At 43.6% G+C, this 14,994-nt stretch overlaps 1 protein-coding gene across 1 annotated transcript in view; it reads left to right on the forward strand.

Annotated features, from left to right (window-relative positions):
- Nucleotides 1–14,994, forward strand: part of LOC134358046 (protein Jumonji-like) — a 375,614-nt gene that overhangs the window by 356,057 nt on the left and 4,563 nt on the right. The window contains exons 14-17 of the mRNA XM_063069931.1: nt 3,172–3,354; nt 4,154–4,284; nt 7,200–7,383; nt 10,962–11,069. Of these exons, the coding sequence (XP_062926001.1) occupies nt 3,172–3,354; nt 4,154–4,284; nt 7,200–7,383; nt 10,962–11,069 (606 nt within the window). The remainder of the gene's footprint in view (nt 1–3,171; nt 3,355–4,153; nt 4,285–7,199; nt 7,384–10,961; nt 11,070–14,994) is intronic.

The following is a 14,994-nucleotide window of genomic DNA, read 5'->3' on the forward strand; positions in this document are numbered from 1 at the left end:
TGTTTTGTACCTCCCCCCATTTCCTCACTCTCTACCCCCTCAACTCCACATGCAGTAGGCAGCAATTTACAGCAGCTTGTTAGCCTGTCACTGCACGTCTTTGTGATGTGGGAGTATGCTGCAGAAACACATGGTCGCAGAGCAATATCTGTACTCCACACAGACAGCACCGGGCTGAATCAAGTTTGCGGGAGCTGGGAGGCATCGGTGCTACTCACTGCATTAGTGTGTCCCTCCTGATGATGACCAAGGAGGCAAGTTGCCCTGGCTGGGAGCGGATTTGAGCAATTAAAGTAACAATTTAAAATAAGGTGCATGAGTATCGAGGTGATAAATGCTTCTTCTTCTATGCAGTTAAGATTGCAATTCAGAAGTAGTGTCTGGGAATGTGCTGTTTGTTTAACAACAGAGATAGTGTTTGTTCTCAGAGATTGTGATTTGTAGAATTTAGTGTGGTTGGAGCAAAGATTAGAGTCTGAAGTATGTAATTAACCCACTGAATATGCATGGTATCTCTTTCCTATGTTATCTCTTGAACCCTGACTTCCATCAGAGTTGCTTCTGTCGTCTCCCCTGATGATTAAGGAATGGTATCATTCATACCTTAACTTTCAATCCTGCTTTGCTCTGCACAGTGCTGGAGGGACTCGGCAGGTCAGGCAGCATCTCTGGAGGGGAATAAACAGTCGGCGTTTCAGGCCAAGACGCTTCATCGGGATTCATTTGTTTAGGAATTGCTGTCCACAGTGATTTCATCAATAAGGCTAAATCAGCTGCTTGCTTTGGATTTGGAAAATGTAGATGTTGGAATTCTGAAATAACAACTTAAGTGCTGGAAATGCTGAGCCAAACAGCAGCAGCATTGGAGCAGCTCTGAACTTTTCAATTCAGCATTCCTTCATCAGAATGATTTTGACCAGCACTTCTGGTGGAGTATCATTCTCTAAACATTACCTCTGCTTCTCTCTCAACAGATGCTGCTTGGTTTGCTGAGCATTCCAGCACTTTGTGTTATTTCTGTTTCCTTTAACACATTGTGGTGGAAGAATTCTGGTGCATAGTTGTTCCTATACCTTTGTTAATTTTTGCTGAGGAAGATTCATCTCATTGTGAGATGAATCTTTCAGTTGAGACATTTAAGCTTAATCTTCCTCTCCTTGTTGGACAAATTCCATGACATTGGACAAGTTTCCTGCTGGAAAAGATTCCATGATACTGTTTTAAGGAAAATCTGGGAAATCATTCGGTTTCTTTAAGCACATTAATCCAGCCACCAAGGCCCGTGCAGTGAATTGCTTTGCAAATTATCTTTTTCTCAGTTTCTGATTTTGGCTTGGGCGAATTGACCAACATATTTGCACATGTAGCAGCAGTGATGGCACTTATAAAGCAATTTGTGGCCAAAGGGCATTTTGGCATCGTGTGATGAGTTCTGTGAACTCTGTTCATGCTATTTTTCATTTTGTTATCTGCTGTTGGTGTCATCAGAATTTGCCCCATTAATCTCATACCTCTTGCAAACTGAGCTGGGTGTCCTTGATGATGAACAATAATTTAGATAGGGTTGTAAATGCAGCATTTTCTATATACCAGAATGCTGGTGACTTAGTCCAGCTCCAAAGCAGTTCTTTAGATCTTAAGAACCACCTTGAACAATCCTCATTATTGTAGGATGTCATTTGATAAGTCGTGTTCGTACCTTTCTGAAGCAATGGTGACTGCACTGATTCCATTTAATGCTGTCTGGTTGGCCCTTAAATAGGGAAATGTGACCAAGCTTATGAAAAAGTCCACCATGATATAGCAGCGATATCATTTGTCCTTGGGTCAAGTAGGCTGCCATTGTGTTAGGTACAGTAGTCAGTGCTTGGCTTGGAAATCAATCTAGTTTCAGCAAAATAAAGTTAATGGAAGTACAAGTTTCCAGAATCATAGGTGTTGATGATTTATGACATACCTATAGTATCACCTGGTCAAGAAATGTGACACTGCACCAGATTTGGTCCTTTTTTCACTGCTTCCAGCCACTAGTAAAATGTCTGTACAAGAGCTAGTTTCCCTGTTAGATCACCAAATCAAAAGGCTGGATTCAAGATCCTCAGGTTTGATTTTGGCTGACAATTCAGTACAGTGCTGAGGGAGTACATCACTTAGAGAGATTCACCAGATCCTGAAATCCAGAGCAACATGCAGAAAATACCAGAGGAACTCAGCAGGTCAGGCAACATCTATGGAGAGGAATAAATAGCTGGCATATTTCATCAGTACTTTATCGTCATTTATAGAGTCTGTCTTACTGCTGAGGAAACAAATTAAGAATTGACTGTTTTTAAAGATCTTAAAGTCGGTCATTCCGTCCTCCATCCTTCACAGGTGAACTATCCCATTGGTGATTATATAGTAACAACTACGCATCAAGTCAGTGAATGGGATTTTAAAGATCTGAATTGTGCATTTTGTCCACCCTCCATAATACATTACTGAAATGCATTCCAGTGTCTGATAAGCTGTTTGTGCCCCGAATTTGTATGTCTGTAGATGCAGTTTAATCGAGTGTTAGAATCACAAACACATTTCAGGCTCGACAGAAGCACATGTGCATTAGTTTGATCCCTGTTGGCTGATACATTACATACAGGTGAGTGACTCTGTTTAGAATAGATGTGACTGTGTGACTTTGTGTAAAGCAGTGTGAGTACTCCTCTGTGACAAGGTAGAGATGCGTCTCTTCTAAAGGAGTTGTAAGGTGCCTCTTCACTCCGCTAGCCTACAGCTCACCCTTGGGCGAGGCGTAGCATCTGCTTAGTCCCTTGATCAGGGTCACGTGAAGCCATAGGAGCAGGTGGTGGATGGTCCTATGAGCATCTGGTGTATATATCACAAGTCCTGGTTATGTGACCACTGATGTCAGGCAGTCAATCTCTCAAGAGTATTGATAACGGACGGGGTCACTTGTCTTGTAAAGACACTGCCCAGAAGGCGGCAATAGCAAACTACTTCTGTAGGAAAAACTAGCCAAAACAATCATAGTTAAAGATCATGATCACCCATGTCATATGACATGGCACGTAATGATGATGGTGATTTCTTTGTAGTGGGACAAACGACCTACTGACCAACTGCCTGCTTTAGAATGCTTTGATCCTAACTGTCCAATGTTTGCTTTGCTAGATTTCTCCAGAGGTCCTGTGTAGAGAGGGAATCAAAGTGTGTCGGACCGTACAGCAGAGTGGCCAGTTTGTTGTGTGCTCTCCAGGGTCCTTTGTCTCTAAAGTGTGCTGTGGATACAGTGTTTCCGAAGCTGTGCATTTCGCAACGATGCACTGGTTAAAAACAGGCTATGAAGCTGCTAAGGTAATGAGCCCAATTTCCTGTAACCTCGTTGTCCCATGTAAAATAACCTGCTGTTGGTGTATGAGGAATGGTTGGGGGAGAGTGACTGACACCTGAGAGGGGACAGGGCAAGGGCAACACCTCCCGTTGCAGGCAGGGATATGGGGTTAAGAGTCAGGTGGGAGGAGAGAGGATGACCCTGGCCGGGTTTGTAGTATTGGCCCTAGCTCTGGTGATGGGGTGAAGAGCTGGGTAGGTACAGCCCTGCCTTGGTGGTGGCAGGGAAGAAGTCTTGTCCCAACGGGGATATGTTGGACCAGCTCTGGTCCTAGTTTGGTGGAACCAGGGGTTCCCAACCTTTTTTATGCCGTGGAACCTTGCCAGTAACCGAGATGGCCATGGATCTGAGGTTGGGAACCCCTGCGTGCGACAGTGACAGGGTGATGTGTTAGTGCGAGTAGGAGATAAACCGAGGCCTTCAGTTGCCTCTTCAGTTTCCTGTCTCGCTGACGTTTAACCATTTAATTGGAAACTATCTTTTAGGGGTGACCTGAAGAGAAAACGCCTGAAAAATGTGCTCATGCTTCTGATTAATTCATTATTTATATTATTATGATTAATAATAAATTCATTATTCAATTAAGAAAATTATCAGATTGAATTTTTTAACATCAGAGCCCACACTTTGTTTTTCTTTCCCCTCTATTGCCAAGTTCAAGGTTGAAGTCACCCTGTTCTGCACATGACTGTGTTCTGTATCTAGGTTTAGCTGTGTTTTTTTCTCCTACTTAAAACACTTGTTTTTGTTGTGCCTGGACAGGACTTGAAACGTCGCTACATTGCTAATGCTTTCTCGATGGAGAAACTACTTTACCTTATAGCAACAGCGGAGTCAAAACGGGAAAGTGGGTCAACACTAAGCCACATCTCTTCACTTTTGCAAGAACTCAGGTACATCTTGAGTGTTTAGCTGGAATCTTTAAGAGGCGGGTGACGTAATCTTCCTTTCGCCGACAGTGGTTCTTCCCCCGATGGATTTTCCGATGGTTTTTCCCCCGAAGCTGATGGTTACGAGGGGCACATCAGGGTGGGGGTCTAACTTTGATTGCTCTTCACTTTAATATTTCTATTACATCCAGGGAGACAGCTTATACTGTTGGCAGGGTTAGTTACCTTACAAGTTGAGAGAGATGAGACCAATGTGCTCCGTGTCATTATTGGAAGGCGGGCCAACTGGGTTGAAAACTACCTTAATAAAAGTCAAGGATGTTCAGTGCACTTGGGCTCTTCAGATACTGAGGTAAAGCTCAATTGCATTTGTATGCAGGGAGGAAAAGTCAGTGTGGTTGTAGTAATATGTTTGCTGATAGGTATGCAGTGAATGGAGAGAAATGATCTCTCTGCTGTGTGAGTTATGTGACAGCAAGTTTAGATGGACATCTTGTTTGGCATGGACGAGCTGGAGAACTTGCCTCCTAGTCTAGTTTTGAATGTTGGTGGACTATAAATGGCTATCTGGAGGAATCGTCTCTGTTAAACATCCCCAAAGACAAGGAGGCCCAGCACAAGTGCTAAAGGAAAACTGAAGTACCTGAAAGTGCTGAATAGGTGATTTAACTCGACTTCTGTGATTCCAAACATTGCGGAGGTAAAACTGCAGCAAATTCGAGTCACTCCACTGAGTAAACAGATCTGACACTGGATGTAGTGAGGGCTATGAGGCCATCTGTAGTGTTGAAGCCCAGTGCTTCAGAATTAGCTGCACTTCTGGCCAAGCTGTTTCATTACAGCTCCAGCACCTGCTTGGAAATTTGCCCAAGTATCCTGTGAACTTAAAGTGACCCTGACACACTGAGAGCATGCCCACAATCCTATCTATGCTAACACTACTCCAATTACATTTTATTCTCCTCTTAGTTCTCTTCAGCTTTCCCTAGGTTGTAGCACTCAAGTCTACACTTGGCTCAATTTGCAGTGGCCAGTTGTGGCTTTGGAATGAAACTGGAGAACCCAGGGAAGTGCCGCACGACCAGAGGGAGAACATGCAGGATGTGAAGAGAAGTGCCCAGGGTCAGGATTGTGAGACATCAACTCTATTAGCTGCATCAGTGTTCCAGGCTGTTCTTGGGAAGTACTCCCAAGCAGTCTACGTTTAATTATCAGTAAAGTGATGGAAGCTGTTTTCGACAGTATTACCAAGCATCTCGTATTCATACATAACCTACTTGCCAATGTCTGGTTTGGATTCTGTGAGGACTGTTAGACTCCAGATCTCACCATGACCTTGCTCCAAACATAGGCCAAAGAGCTGTCTTCTGGATGTGAGGTGAAAGTGACTTCCCTTGACATTAAAGCAGTATATGACTGACATCCAGGAGTCCAGGTATACCTGAAGTCACTGGGGCATCAGAGGGAAAACACTCCAGTGGCTTTAGTTATACCTCATAAAGGACGATGGTTGAATTTGCTGGAGGTCAATCAGCTCAGTCCCAGGACATTACTGCAGGAGTTTCTGGGGGGTGGGGGTGTCTCCTATCTTCAACTGTTGCTTTTTGTGTCTGTTGTAAACTTGCGTCTGCATGTACAGTGATAACTATAAACTTATTTATCCCTCTGTTGATGCTGTAAGTCCCCCTACTGGTGAGTAGTTTTACTTGCAGCAGGCCATATTTATACAATAGGAAATGGTGTTGTATTTTGTAAATTTACGTTAAAAGTCTTAATATGTGTAATTACCTTAGGGTACAATTACTGTATTGTGTGAAATTTCCAATAAGGAAAACTACAGATACTTTGACAGCTTATTGGAGTATGGTGCGTTTGGCCAGCTTTATTGCAGTACTTCAGGCTCACAGTCTTTCGAAAAGCAGGGATGGTGCTGGCTTTTTCACAGGAAAGCAGCCTGCAGAATTAAATTCTCCTTCATTCCTGATCTGAACTGATCCCATATTAGTCCATCAGCAAAAGAAATAATAAGCTGGAATTGCAAACCTTTAAAAGTTTTTGAGGAAAGCTGAGAGGGTCAGGCCATTCTTCAAAAGCCAGAGCAGCAATGTGTTGGAAGAGGTTCACCAGGAAGCTGCCTGGATTAGAGGGCATGAGCTATCAGGAGAGACTGGACAGACTTGGGTTGTTTTCTCTGGAGCATTGGAGACTGAGAGAGAACTGATAAAAATTTATAAAAGTATGAAAGTCATAGATAGTCTTTTTCCCACGGTGGAAATGTCAAATGCTAAGGGGTCTCTGGTATTTGGGAAATACAAGAGATGGGTGGGGCTGGTTGTTTTTACACAGAGTGGATGGTGCCTGGACCAGGCTGCCAAGAGCAGAGGTATGAACAGATATAGTAGTGGTAATAAGAGGCATTTAGAGGGACACGTGGTATGGATCATGCGCAGGTAGTTGGAACTAATTTAACAAACACTGTAGAGCAAAAGGACGTTTCCTGTTCTGTGCTGTGAGAGAGATCTGTAGTGGGTGGTTGCTGGGGAGTGTAGGAAAACAGTTAAGCACGTTCGGGGGGTACTGAGCTTTAGCACCATGTTTCTTTTTACATCTGGAACCTGAAGTTGATTGTGGCCAAGCCTGACTGGATAAAAGTTCAGTCAGCTGCAAGATTCTTGCATGAAGAGCTTGAAAATCAATTAACCACAAAAACTAAATGAGAGCAAGGCTTTGTATTTTGAGTTTTCCTTTTTGTGAACTGTTAAATCTCCAATTTTTAAAATTTCAAATCCACAAAGTTTGCCTACTTTGTTGCCAATTTGACCCCCCCCCCAAGTTTCTGCAAAGAAATGGTGTGCCTTCACAATGACGATGTGAACTCTGAATTGTTCTGAGCAGTGTTGCATCCGATGTTTCCTCAGGGATACAGAGTCGAGACAGCGACAGCAGCTGCTTGACGCGGGTTTGCATTCCTCAGCTCGTTACGGTAGCCATGACAGCCATTTGACTTCGATGGAAATGAAGAAGAAATCACGGAAGTGGTTGGCATCTGAAACTTCAGAGAGGAGGTGCCAAGTCTGCCAGCAGTTGTGTTACCTGTCCATGGTGAGTCAAAGCTGCAGAGAGATGTTAAATAAACGAGCACAGTTGTGCACTAATCACTAACCAACAAGAACCTTTGCTTAGTGCCATCTTCCTGTTGATGAGCCTCCCACGCCAATCCCAAACTGTGTATCAGACTGGTGAGGCTGAATGCTGGCTCTGTCATAGACACAAGATGGAATAGGATAACTTGCAGCTAATCCCAAACCCCTTTATAACCAATAGTTCTCCTGGATTGCTGAGTGAATCTTCCTCTCTGAACCAGCATGTTCAGATTCAACTCCACTCTACCCCAGAGTTATAGAGTGGCAGATGTGTCCCAACAGTGACAGGTCTGTCCACAGTAGTACCATATGCCACTGTTTTAGTGATAGACCTGTCCCATGTTATACAGTGACAAACTTGTACCCCAGTGTTACAGTAACAAACCCGTCCTCACCAGTTCTGTACCCCAGTGTGATGTAGTGATAGACCTGTCCTACCAGTCTGTACCCCAGTGTGATATAGTGATAGACCTGACCTACCAGTCTGTACCCCAGTGTGATAGAGTGATAGACCTGACCTACCAGTCTGTACCCCAGTGTGATAGAGTGATAGACCTGACCTACCAATCTGTACCCCAGTGTGATAGTGATAGACCTGTACTATACCCCTGTGTCTAAATGACCAACCTGCATCCAGTGTTTTACAGTGACAGATCTCTCACTACCAGACTTGCACCCCATGTTACATGGAGCCCGAGAGTTGTATAATGACAGTGCTGTCACCACTCGTATCGGAGCCCCTTTCTGAAGAAATGGGTGTGCATTCAATCTCCAGAGACGGTAGCAGAAGGTGACTGCTACCTCCAGTGTGTAGTCAATACACATACCCACAAGATCATACGCCACTGCTTTGATGATGTGGGGAGTCTAGATGAGCCAATGGCCAGTGTCAGTAGCGAGACAGGACAGGAGGGAGCTATGAACAGTGAGTACCTCTGGGTACTCACTTGACCTCACACCCCTTGATCTGAATATGGTGCATCTGACTACAGGGAAGTTGAACAGCAGTTAGAGGTTAAGCAAGTATTGCATTCCTAGGGAATGGTCAGAATTCCTGTTATTTCAGGTAAGTGCAAAAGCTTCCATTTTATAATTCAACAAGAGAGAGACATATAATTCCACAGGAGCTGTGTGTATTCCAGAGATTCGGCCAAGTTTCCTACCCTAATCCAAGCCCCTTGCTGTCATTGTCCATATATCAATGATTCACTTCAATCAAAACATATTCATTACAGACTGGACTGGAATACCCTGGAATGAGAAATGTGTTCCACAGATGTGAGCTCTTGGCTAGGAGTGGACTGGCCTTGTTTCTCAGTTAGTGACTATGACAATCTAGTGGATAGCTGCCATTTTCCCAGGCCAGGGGAGAGAGAATCCAGGCATATTTTCCTGTTCCTGATTATTGATATGTTTCCTTTGCAATCAGTGCCGATGCAGGCATTTAATCACTGCCAGCATTCGGGATTTGGGCTCCTATTCCTACTGCAGGTTACCTGCTCAGGTTGGGTCGTAGCGCACCGCAATGGTACAAGAGTAATTAGACCAGAGTGAAAAACCTAGGACCCTCCTAAAGGCTGGTGTCCATCACAAGTGGAAAATAAGTTTAACTGTGATTGTGATCATTACAGAGGGACAGAGTGTTGTCATGGGAGATGAAGTTTAAATAGGAACTTTTTTTGTAGATTGAGTTTTGATTGCTCTTATTAGTTTGACAGCTATTTATTGCTTTCATTTGTCTGTTTCTTGACAAGTACTTCTCAGTCCATCTGCCTTGGATACAAGACTTGGACTGAGGATTTCCAGAAATATAGAACCAGAAAGGTTCTGGACGGTGAGGAAGTTCACCAGATCAGATCTACTGGCTCAGCGTCCATTAGAGCAGTCAGAATCATTTAATTATGTTAATTATTCAAGGAGGTAGTTGAGATTTAAACAAAACATTTCTAAGAATCTTCTGTGCCTGTCTACTGATAACTGTCAGACCCTGTGTTTGGGTGGTAACAGACTTGGATCAATGGTAGTCTTGTCTCCGACTCAGAAGGTTATGGGTTCAAGCTGCACTCCAGAGACTTGTATGTGATATAGGCCAACAAGGGGGAGACACTGGTTAGCATAATGCTTTACAGTACAGGTGACCTGGGTTCAATTCCCGTCCCTGCCTGTAAGCAGTTTGTACGTTCCCCTGTGAGCACATGGGTTTCTTCTGAGGGCTCCAGTTTTGTCCCCCGGATGTTAGGTTAATTGGTCATTCTGATGAGCCTAGGATTAAGTTGGAGGACTGCTGGGCGGTGTGGCTGGAAGGATCTATTCTACACTGCAGTACAGAGGAAACCATATATCTTAAGGTGAAATGCCTCAAGGATAGACACAAAAGATCTCTGCATTTGTAATGAAGAGCAAGTGTTTGCTCACCAGGTGCCTGGTCATCTATTTCATTGCTACCTGTGGGAGCTTACTGTGTATAAATTGGCTGCAACAGTGGCGGCACTCCAAATGTGTTTCCATGGCTGTGGGGCACACTGGGTGATGAAAAATGTAGTGAGGAGGCCCGTCTGTTGAGGGGAGGGATGACCGGATGGTGAGGTAATGAAGGGCTTGGATTTGGAGATGCAGTACATTCATGTAGCTACCTGGGGAAAGGCAAGCTCTCTCCTGGAGCATAAATAATGAAAACCATTTATAAGAGAGCTTAACAGATGTTTTTAAGATGTTATGAGCAGTCTCCGCTGATGAGAGATTGATAGCCACAACAGAGCTTTTAGCAAATTTCCCATCTTCACCAGTACTAAATCTTAAAGCAGGGAGCTTACGGCTTTTTTAATGTTTAAAAATATACAAATTAAAGATAAAAAAAAACTTACATGAAATGTTTAATGTGTTACTATGCAATTTGAGAAAGGGTAATTTGATGGGATGTAATAGATTGTGCACATTTAAATGGAAAGGTTCAGGAAAGGAAATGGGGACATCTGAATTGACACAATTTGTGAATTGTGGACTCTAATTCACTTATGGTTTGTTTTCTAGTTTTTCCAGTTGCTCCTTTTTTTAATGCTAGTTTGAGTGATTTTGAATTGAGAGGCTTGGATTTTGAATATACCTTTTGATTTTGTGTTTTATATTATATGTTTTTCATTCGTTATTTTGTTGCCATTTGTGTGATATCTCTTTTTGTGTGTGGGGGCAGGGTTGAACAGGTTCCATGGTTTTCTTTGTTTCGTGACTGTAGGGAAGACTAATCTCAGAGTTGTATACTGAATATGTACTTTGAACTTTGAAATGCTGAAGTAATCTGTAGGAGATTAAACAAATTATTTGGTTTGACAGTAATATCTTTATTAAAGCAAACATTGATTTGCTATGGGGAAGGATGGGAATAAATTTGAAACCAAATGCACACAAGCAGTAAATGCATTTATGTCTGCAAGTCACTTGGGTGTCACACTGGAAATGCAGCTCTCCCTTAGAACTTAAATTTTAAGTTGCTGTGTGGCCAGTTACTGTACTGAACTAAGCTATTTTATATCTACTCAGGTCGTGCAAGAAAATGAAAACGTTGTCTTCTGTCTAGAATGTGCTCTTCGCCATGTAGAGAAGCAGAAATCCTGTCGGGGATTGAAAATGATGTATCGCTATGATGAGGTTTGTAGCTGGTGATATCTCCACTTTCTAGACACTTAACTGAATTTGGACCTTCCTCAGAGCATTATGGTGGCACATTAACAAAGAATTGTTAAAAGCAGATTTGATATTGTAAAGATTTGGAGATGTCCAATATTAGCACCACCTAGTTACAAATCAAATCTGGACCTTCCTCTGTTTTGGAAACATTAACCAAGATTCACTGTGTGTGTGTGTGTGTGTGTGTGTGTGTGTATATATGTTGATAATGCAAGAATGCTGCAGGTGTACTGTACTGTGTCAGGCTCTGAGCTGCTACTCTTCCACCATCTTTATTTTTTTTACAAAAGCTTGGAAAAACATAAAGCAAGTGTATTAAATAGGTGGCACTTTGTAGTCATTCAGAAGATATGCTTGGTTGTGCTTAATAAAGCATTGTAGTATAGGAGAAAACTTCCATTAGAACCAGCCCATGAATGGAAGTAGGGTGTAGGATTCACAGAACATAGAATACGGAACATTCCAGTATGGGAACAGGCCATTCGGCCCACAGCGTCTGTGCTGAACATGATGGTCTGCCTGTACATGATCCATAACCCTCCATTCCCTGCATAGTAACGTTCCTACCTCGTAAACTCTACTATTGTATCTGTTTTCAGTACCACCTTTGCAGGAAAAACACGTTTGAGCCTCACGTCTCCTTGACGCCTTTCACCTTAAATGCATATTCTTCAGTATTTAACATTTTTACCCTGGGATAAACATTATCGCTATTTACCCCAGTGGTTCACAAACTCTTTTGGGTTACTGCCCCCCTTATCTCCCAGATCACATCCCCAGCTCTCTCCTCTCTCCCCCCCGCCCCCCCCCCCCCATTTTCCGGCCATTACGTAAAAACTGTAAAGGATTTTGAATTACAATGCACAGTGAAAGAAAATAAGATCTGTAAATTCAGAGCAAAATCAGTTCTTCCTCCATTCTTCCTGTTAATTTCTCACTACAGTGTTCAGGAAAGGATTTTTTTTGCTCATTCTGGAATTTAGATTGAGAGGAGATCCTGAAATCTCTCTGAATTTTGGCTAAGGGGTGCTCAGCCTGTATGTACTTAAGATTTGCAGAGATAATTAGTGAACCAAATGTATTTCGATAGCTGGAGACACTTACCTGATGAAGGGTCATCCATATCTTGTTTGTCTTTGTGACACAGAGTGGCCCTATCCTATCTCCCAGTAAATTTTCCTGTACCTATTCTTCCTGTATTCTCATCAATTCCCTGCATTCTGAGAAATTCATCTACTTCCTGGGGACAAATGACAGTGGCCAACTAACCCATTTTTGGGATATGGAAGGAAACCATTTCGTATGGTTGAACTCCATACAGTAACGGGGAGAATGTGTGCTCTGCGCAAACAGCAGCTACAGTTGGGGATGAACTAAGTCACTGGAGCTCAGAGGTACCATTGTGCCACTGGTGACTTGAAATGTTAGAGAACATAGAAAACCTACAGCACAATACAGGCCCTTCAGCCCACAATGCTGAGCCAAACATGTACTTACTTCAGAAATTACCTAAGGTTACCTGTAGCACACTATTTTTTTAAGCTTCATGTACCTATCCAGGAGTCTCTTAAAACAGCGGTCCCCAACCACCGGGCCGCAAAGCATGTGCTACCGGGCCGCGAGGAAACGATATGATTTGGCGATATGAATCAGCTGCACCTTTCCTCATTCCCTGTCACGGCCACTGTTGATCTTGAATGCATGTGAGGTCATTACCCGCACGTCATCCATATCAGCGCAGGAAGGAGATCAACTCCTCGAGCTTGCAAATGACAGCGGGCTGAAAAGTGTTTGACATAACATCTCTGCCGGTATTCTGGATCAAAGTCAAGGCTAAATATCCTGAGATAGCCACAAAAGCACTGAAAACGGTGCTTCCATTTCCAACATATCTCTGCAATGAATGCAACAAAAACTAAATTGTGGAATAGACTGGACATAAGGAACCCCCTTCTAGTATCGCTGTCTCCCATCACCCTTCGATGGGACCGTGTTGTTGCAGGAAAACAAGCCCAGGGCTCCCACTGATTCAGCGATATTGGTGTGTTACAATGATTTTATATGTTCATACGAGGAAGATATGTGCTGTGTGTTTAATATCCAAACGTTACTTAAAATGGTACGATGCTATTGACTTACTTATATAACCATATAACAATTACAGCACGGAAACAGGCCATCTCGGCCCTTCTAGTCTGTGCCAAACACTATTCTCACCTAGTCCCACCGACCTGCACTCAGCCCATAACCCTCCATTCCTTTCCTGTCCATGTACCTATCCAATTTTTCTTTAAATGATAATATTGAACCTGCCTCTACCACTTCTACTGGAAGTTCGTTCAACACTTACTTCAAGCTCCCCTGTCCTCCCCTGATAATTGATTTATCGCTACATTCGTGCAAGGAAATATGCGCTGTGTGTTTAATATTAAATTCGTTACCTATATGCCTGTCGTGATTAACACCCCCCCCCCCCACCACCGAACAGAATCGGCAAAAAGTATTTGCAGAAAAAAAATCGGCAGGTAAACGCAGGGGCGGGTCATGCATGTGCACTGGTGCCCGCGCAAGGCTTCATGGTCATTGTAGTCTTTCTCTGGGTAAACACAACGTATTTGACTGCTACTCTTGTCCACTGGCAACCCTACCCCGCCCCCCCCCCCCCCCCCCCCCCCCGGGGTCAGCCAGTCCGCAAGAATATTGTCAATATTAAACCGGTCTGCAGTGCTAAAAAGGTTGGGGGCCCCTGTCTTAAAAGACCCTATTGTATCCGCCTCCACCACCGTCACTGGCAGTCTATTCCATGCACTCACCACTCTCTGCGTTTTTAAAAAAAAGCTCACCCCTGACATCTCCTCTGTACCTACTTCCAAGCACCTTAAAACTGTGCCCTCTCGTGTTAGCCCTGGGAAGAAAGCCTCTGACTATCCACATGATCAATAACTCTCATCATCTTGTACACCTCTAACAGGTCACCTGTCATTCTCTGCCACTCCAAGGAGAAAAGGCAGAGTTCTCTCAACCCATTTTCATAAGGCATGCTCCCCAATCTAGGCAACACCCCTGTAAATCTCCTCTGCACCCTTTCTATAGTTTCCACATCCTTCCTGTAGTGAGGTGACCAGAACTGAGCACAGTACTCCAAGTGGGGTCTGACAAGGGTCCTGTATAGCTGTAACATTACCTCTCGACTCTTAAACTCAATCCCACGGTTGATGAAGGCCAATGCACCTTATGCCTTCTTAACCACACAGTCAACCTGCGCGGCAGCTTTGAGTGTCCTATGGACTCGGGCCCTAAGATCCCTCTGATCCTCCACACTGCCAAGAGTCTTACCATTAATACTATATTCTGCCATCATATTTGACATACCAAAATGAACCACCTCACATTTATCTGGGTTCAAAACTCCATCTGCCACTTCTCAGCCCAGTATTGCATCCTATCGACGTCCCGGTGTAACTTCTGACAGCCCTCCACACTATCCACAACATCCCCAAACTTTGTGTCAGCAAATCTACTAACCCATCCTTCCACTTCCTCATCCAGGTCATTTATAAAAATCATGAAGAGAATGGGTCCCAGAACAGATCCCTGAGGCACACCACTGGTCATCGACCTCTATGCAGAATATAACCCGTCTACAATTACTCTTGCCTTCTGTGGGCAAGCCAATTCTGGATCCACAAAGCAATATCCCCTTGGATCCCATGCCTCCTTACTTTCTTAATAAGCCTTGTATGGGGTACCTTATCAAATGCGTTGCTGAAATCCATATACACTACATCTACTGCTCTACCTTCATCAATGTGTTTAGTCACATCCTCAAGAAATTCAATCAGGCTCGTAAGGCACGACCTGCCTTTGACAAACCCATTCTGACTAT

The sequence above is a fragment of the Mobula hypostoma genome, chromosome 17, assembly GCF_963921235.1.
Source record: "Mobula hypostoma chromosome 17, sMobHyp1.1, whole genome shotgun sequence".
NCBI classification, from domain to species: Eukaryota; Metazoa; Chordata; class Chondrichthyes; order Myliobatiformes; family Myliobatidae; genus Mobula; species Mobula hypostoma.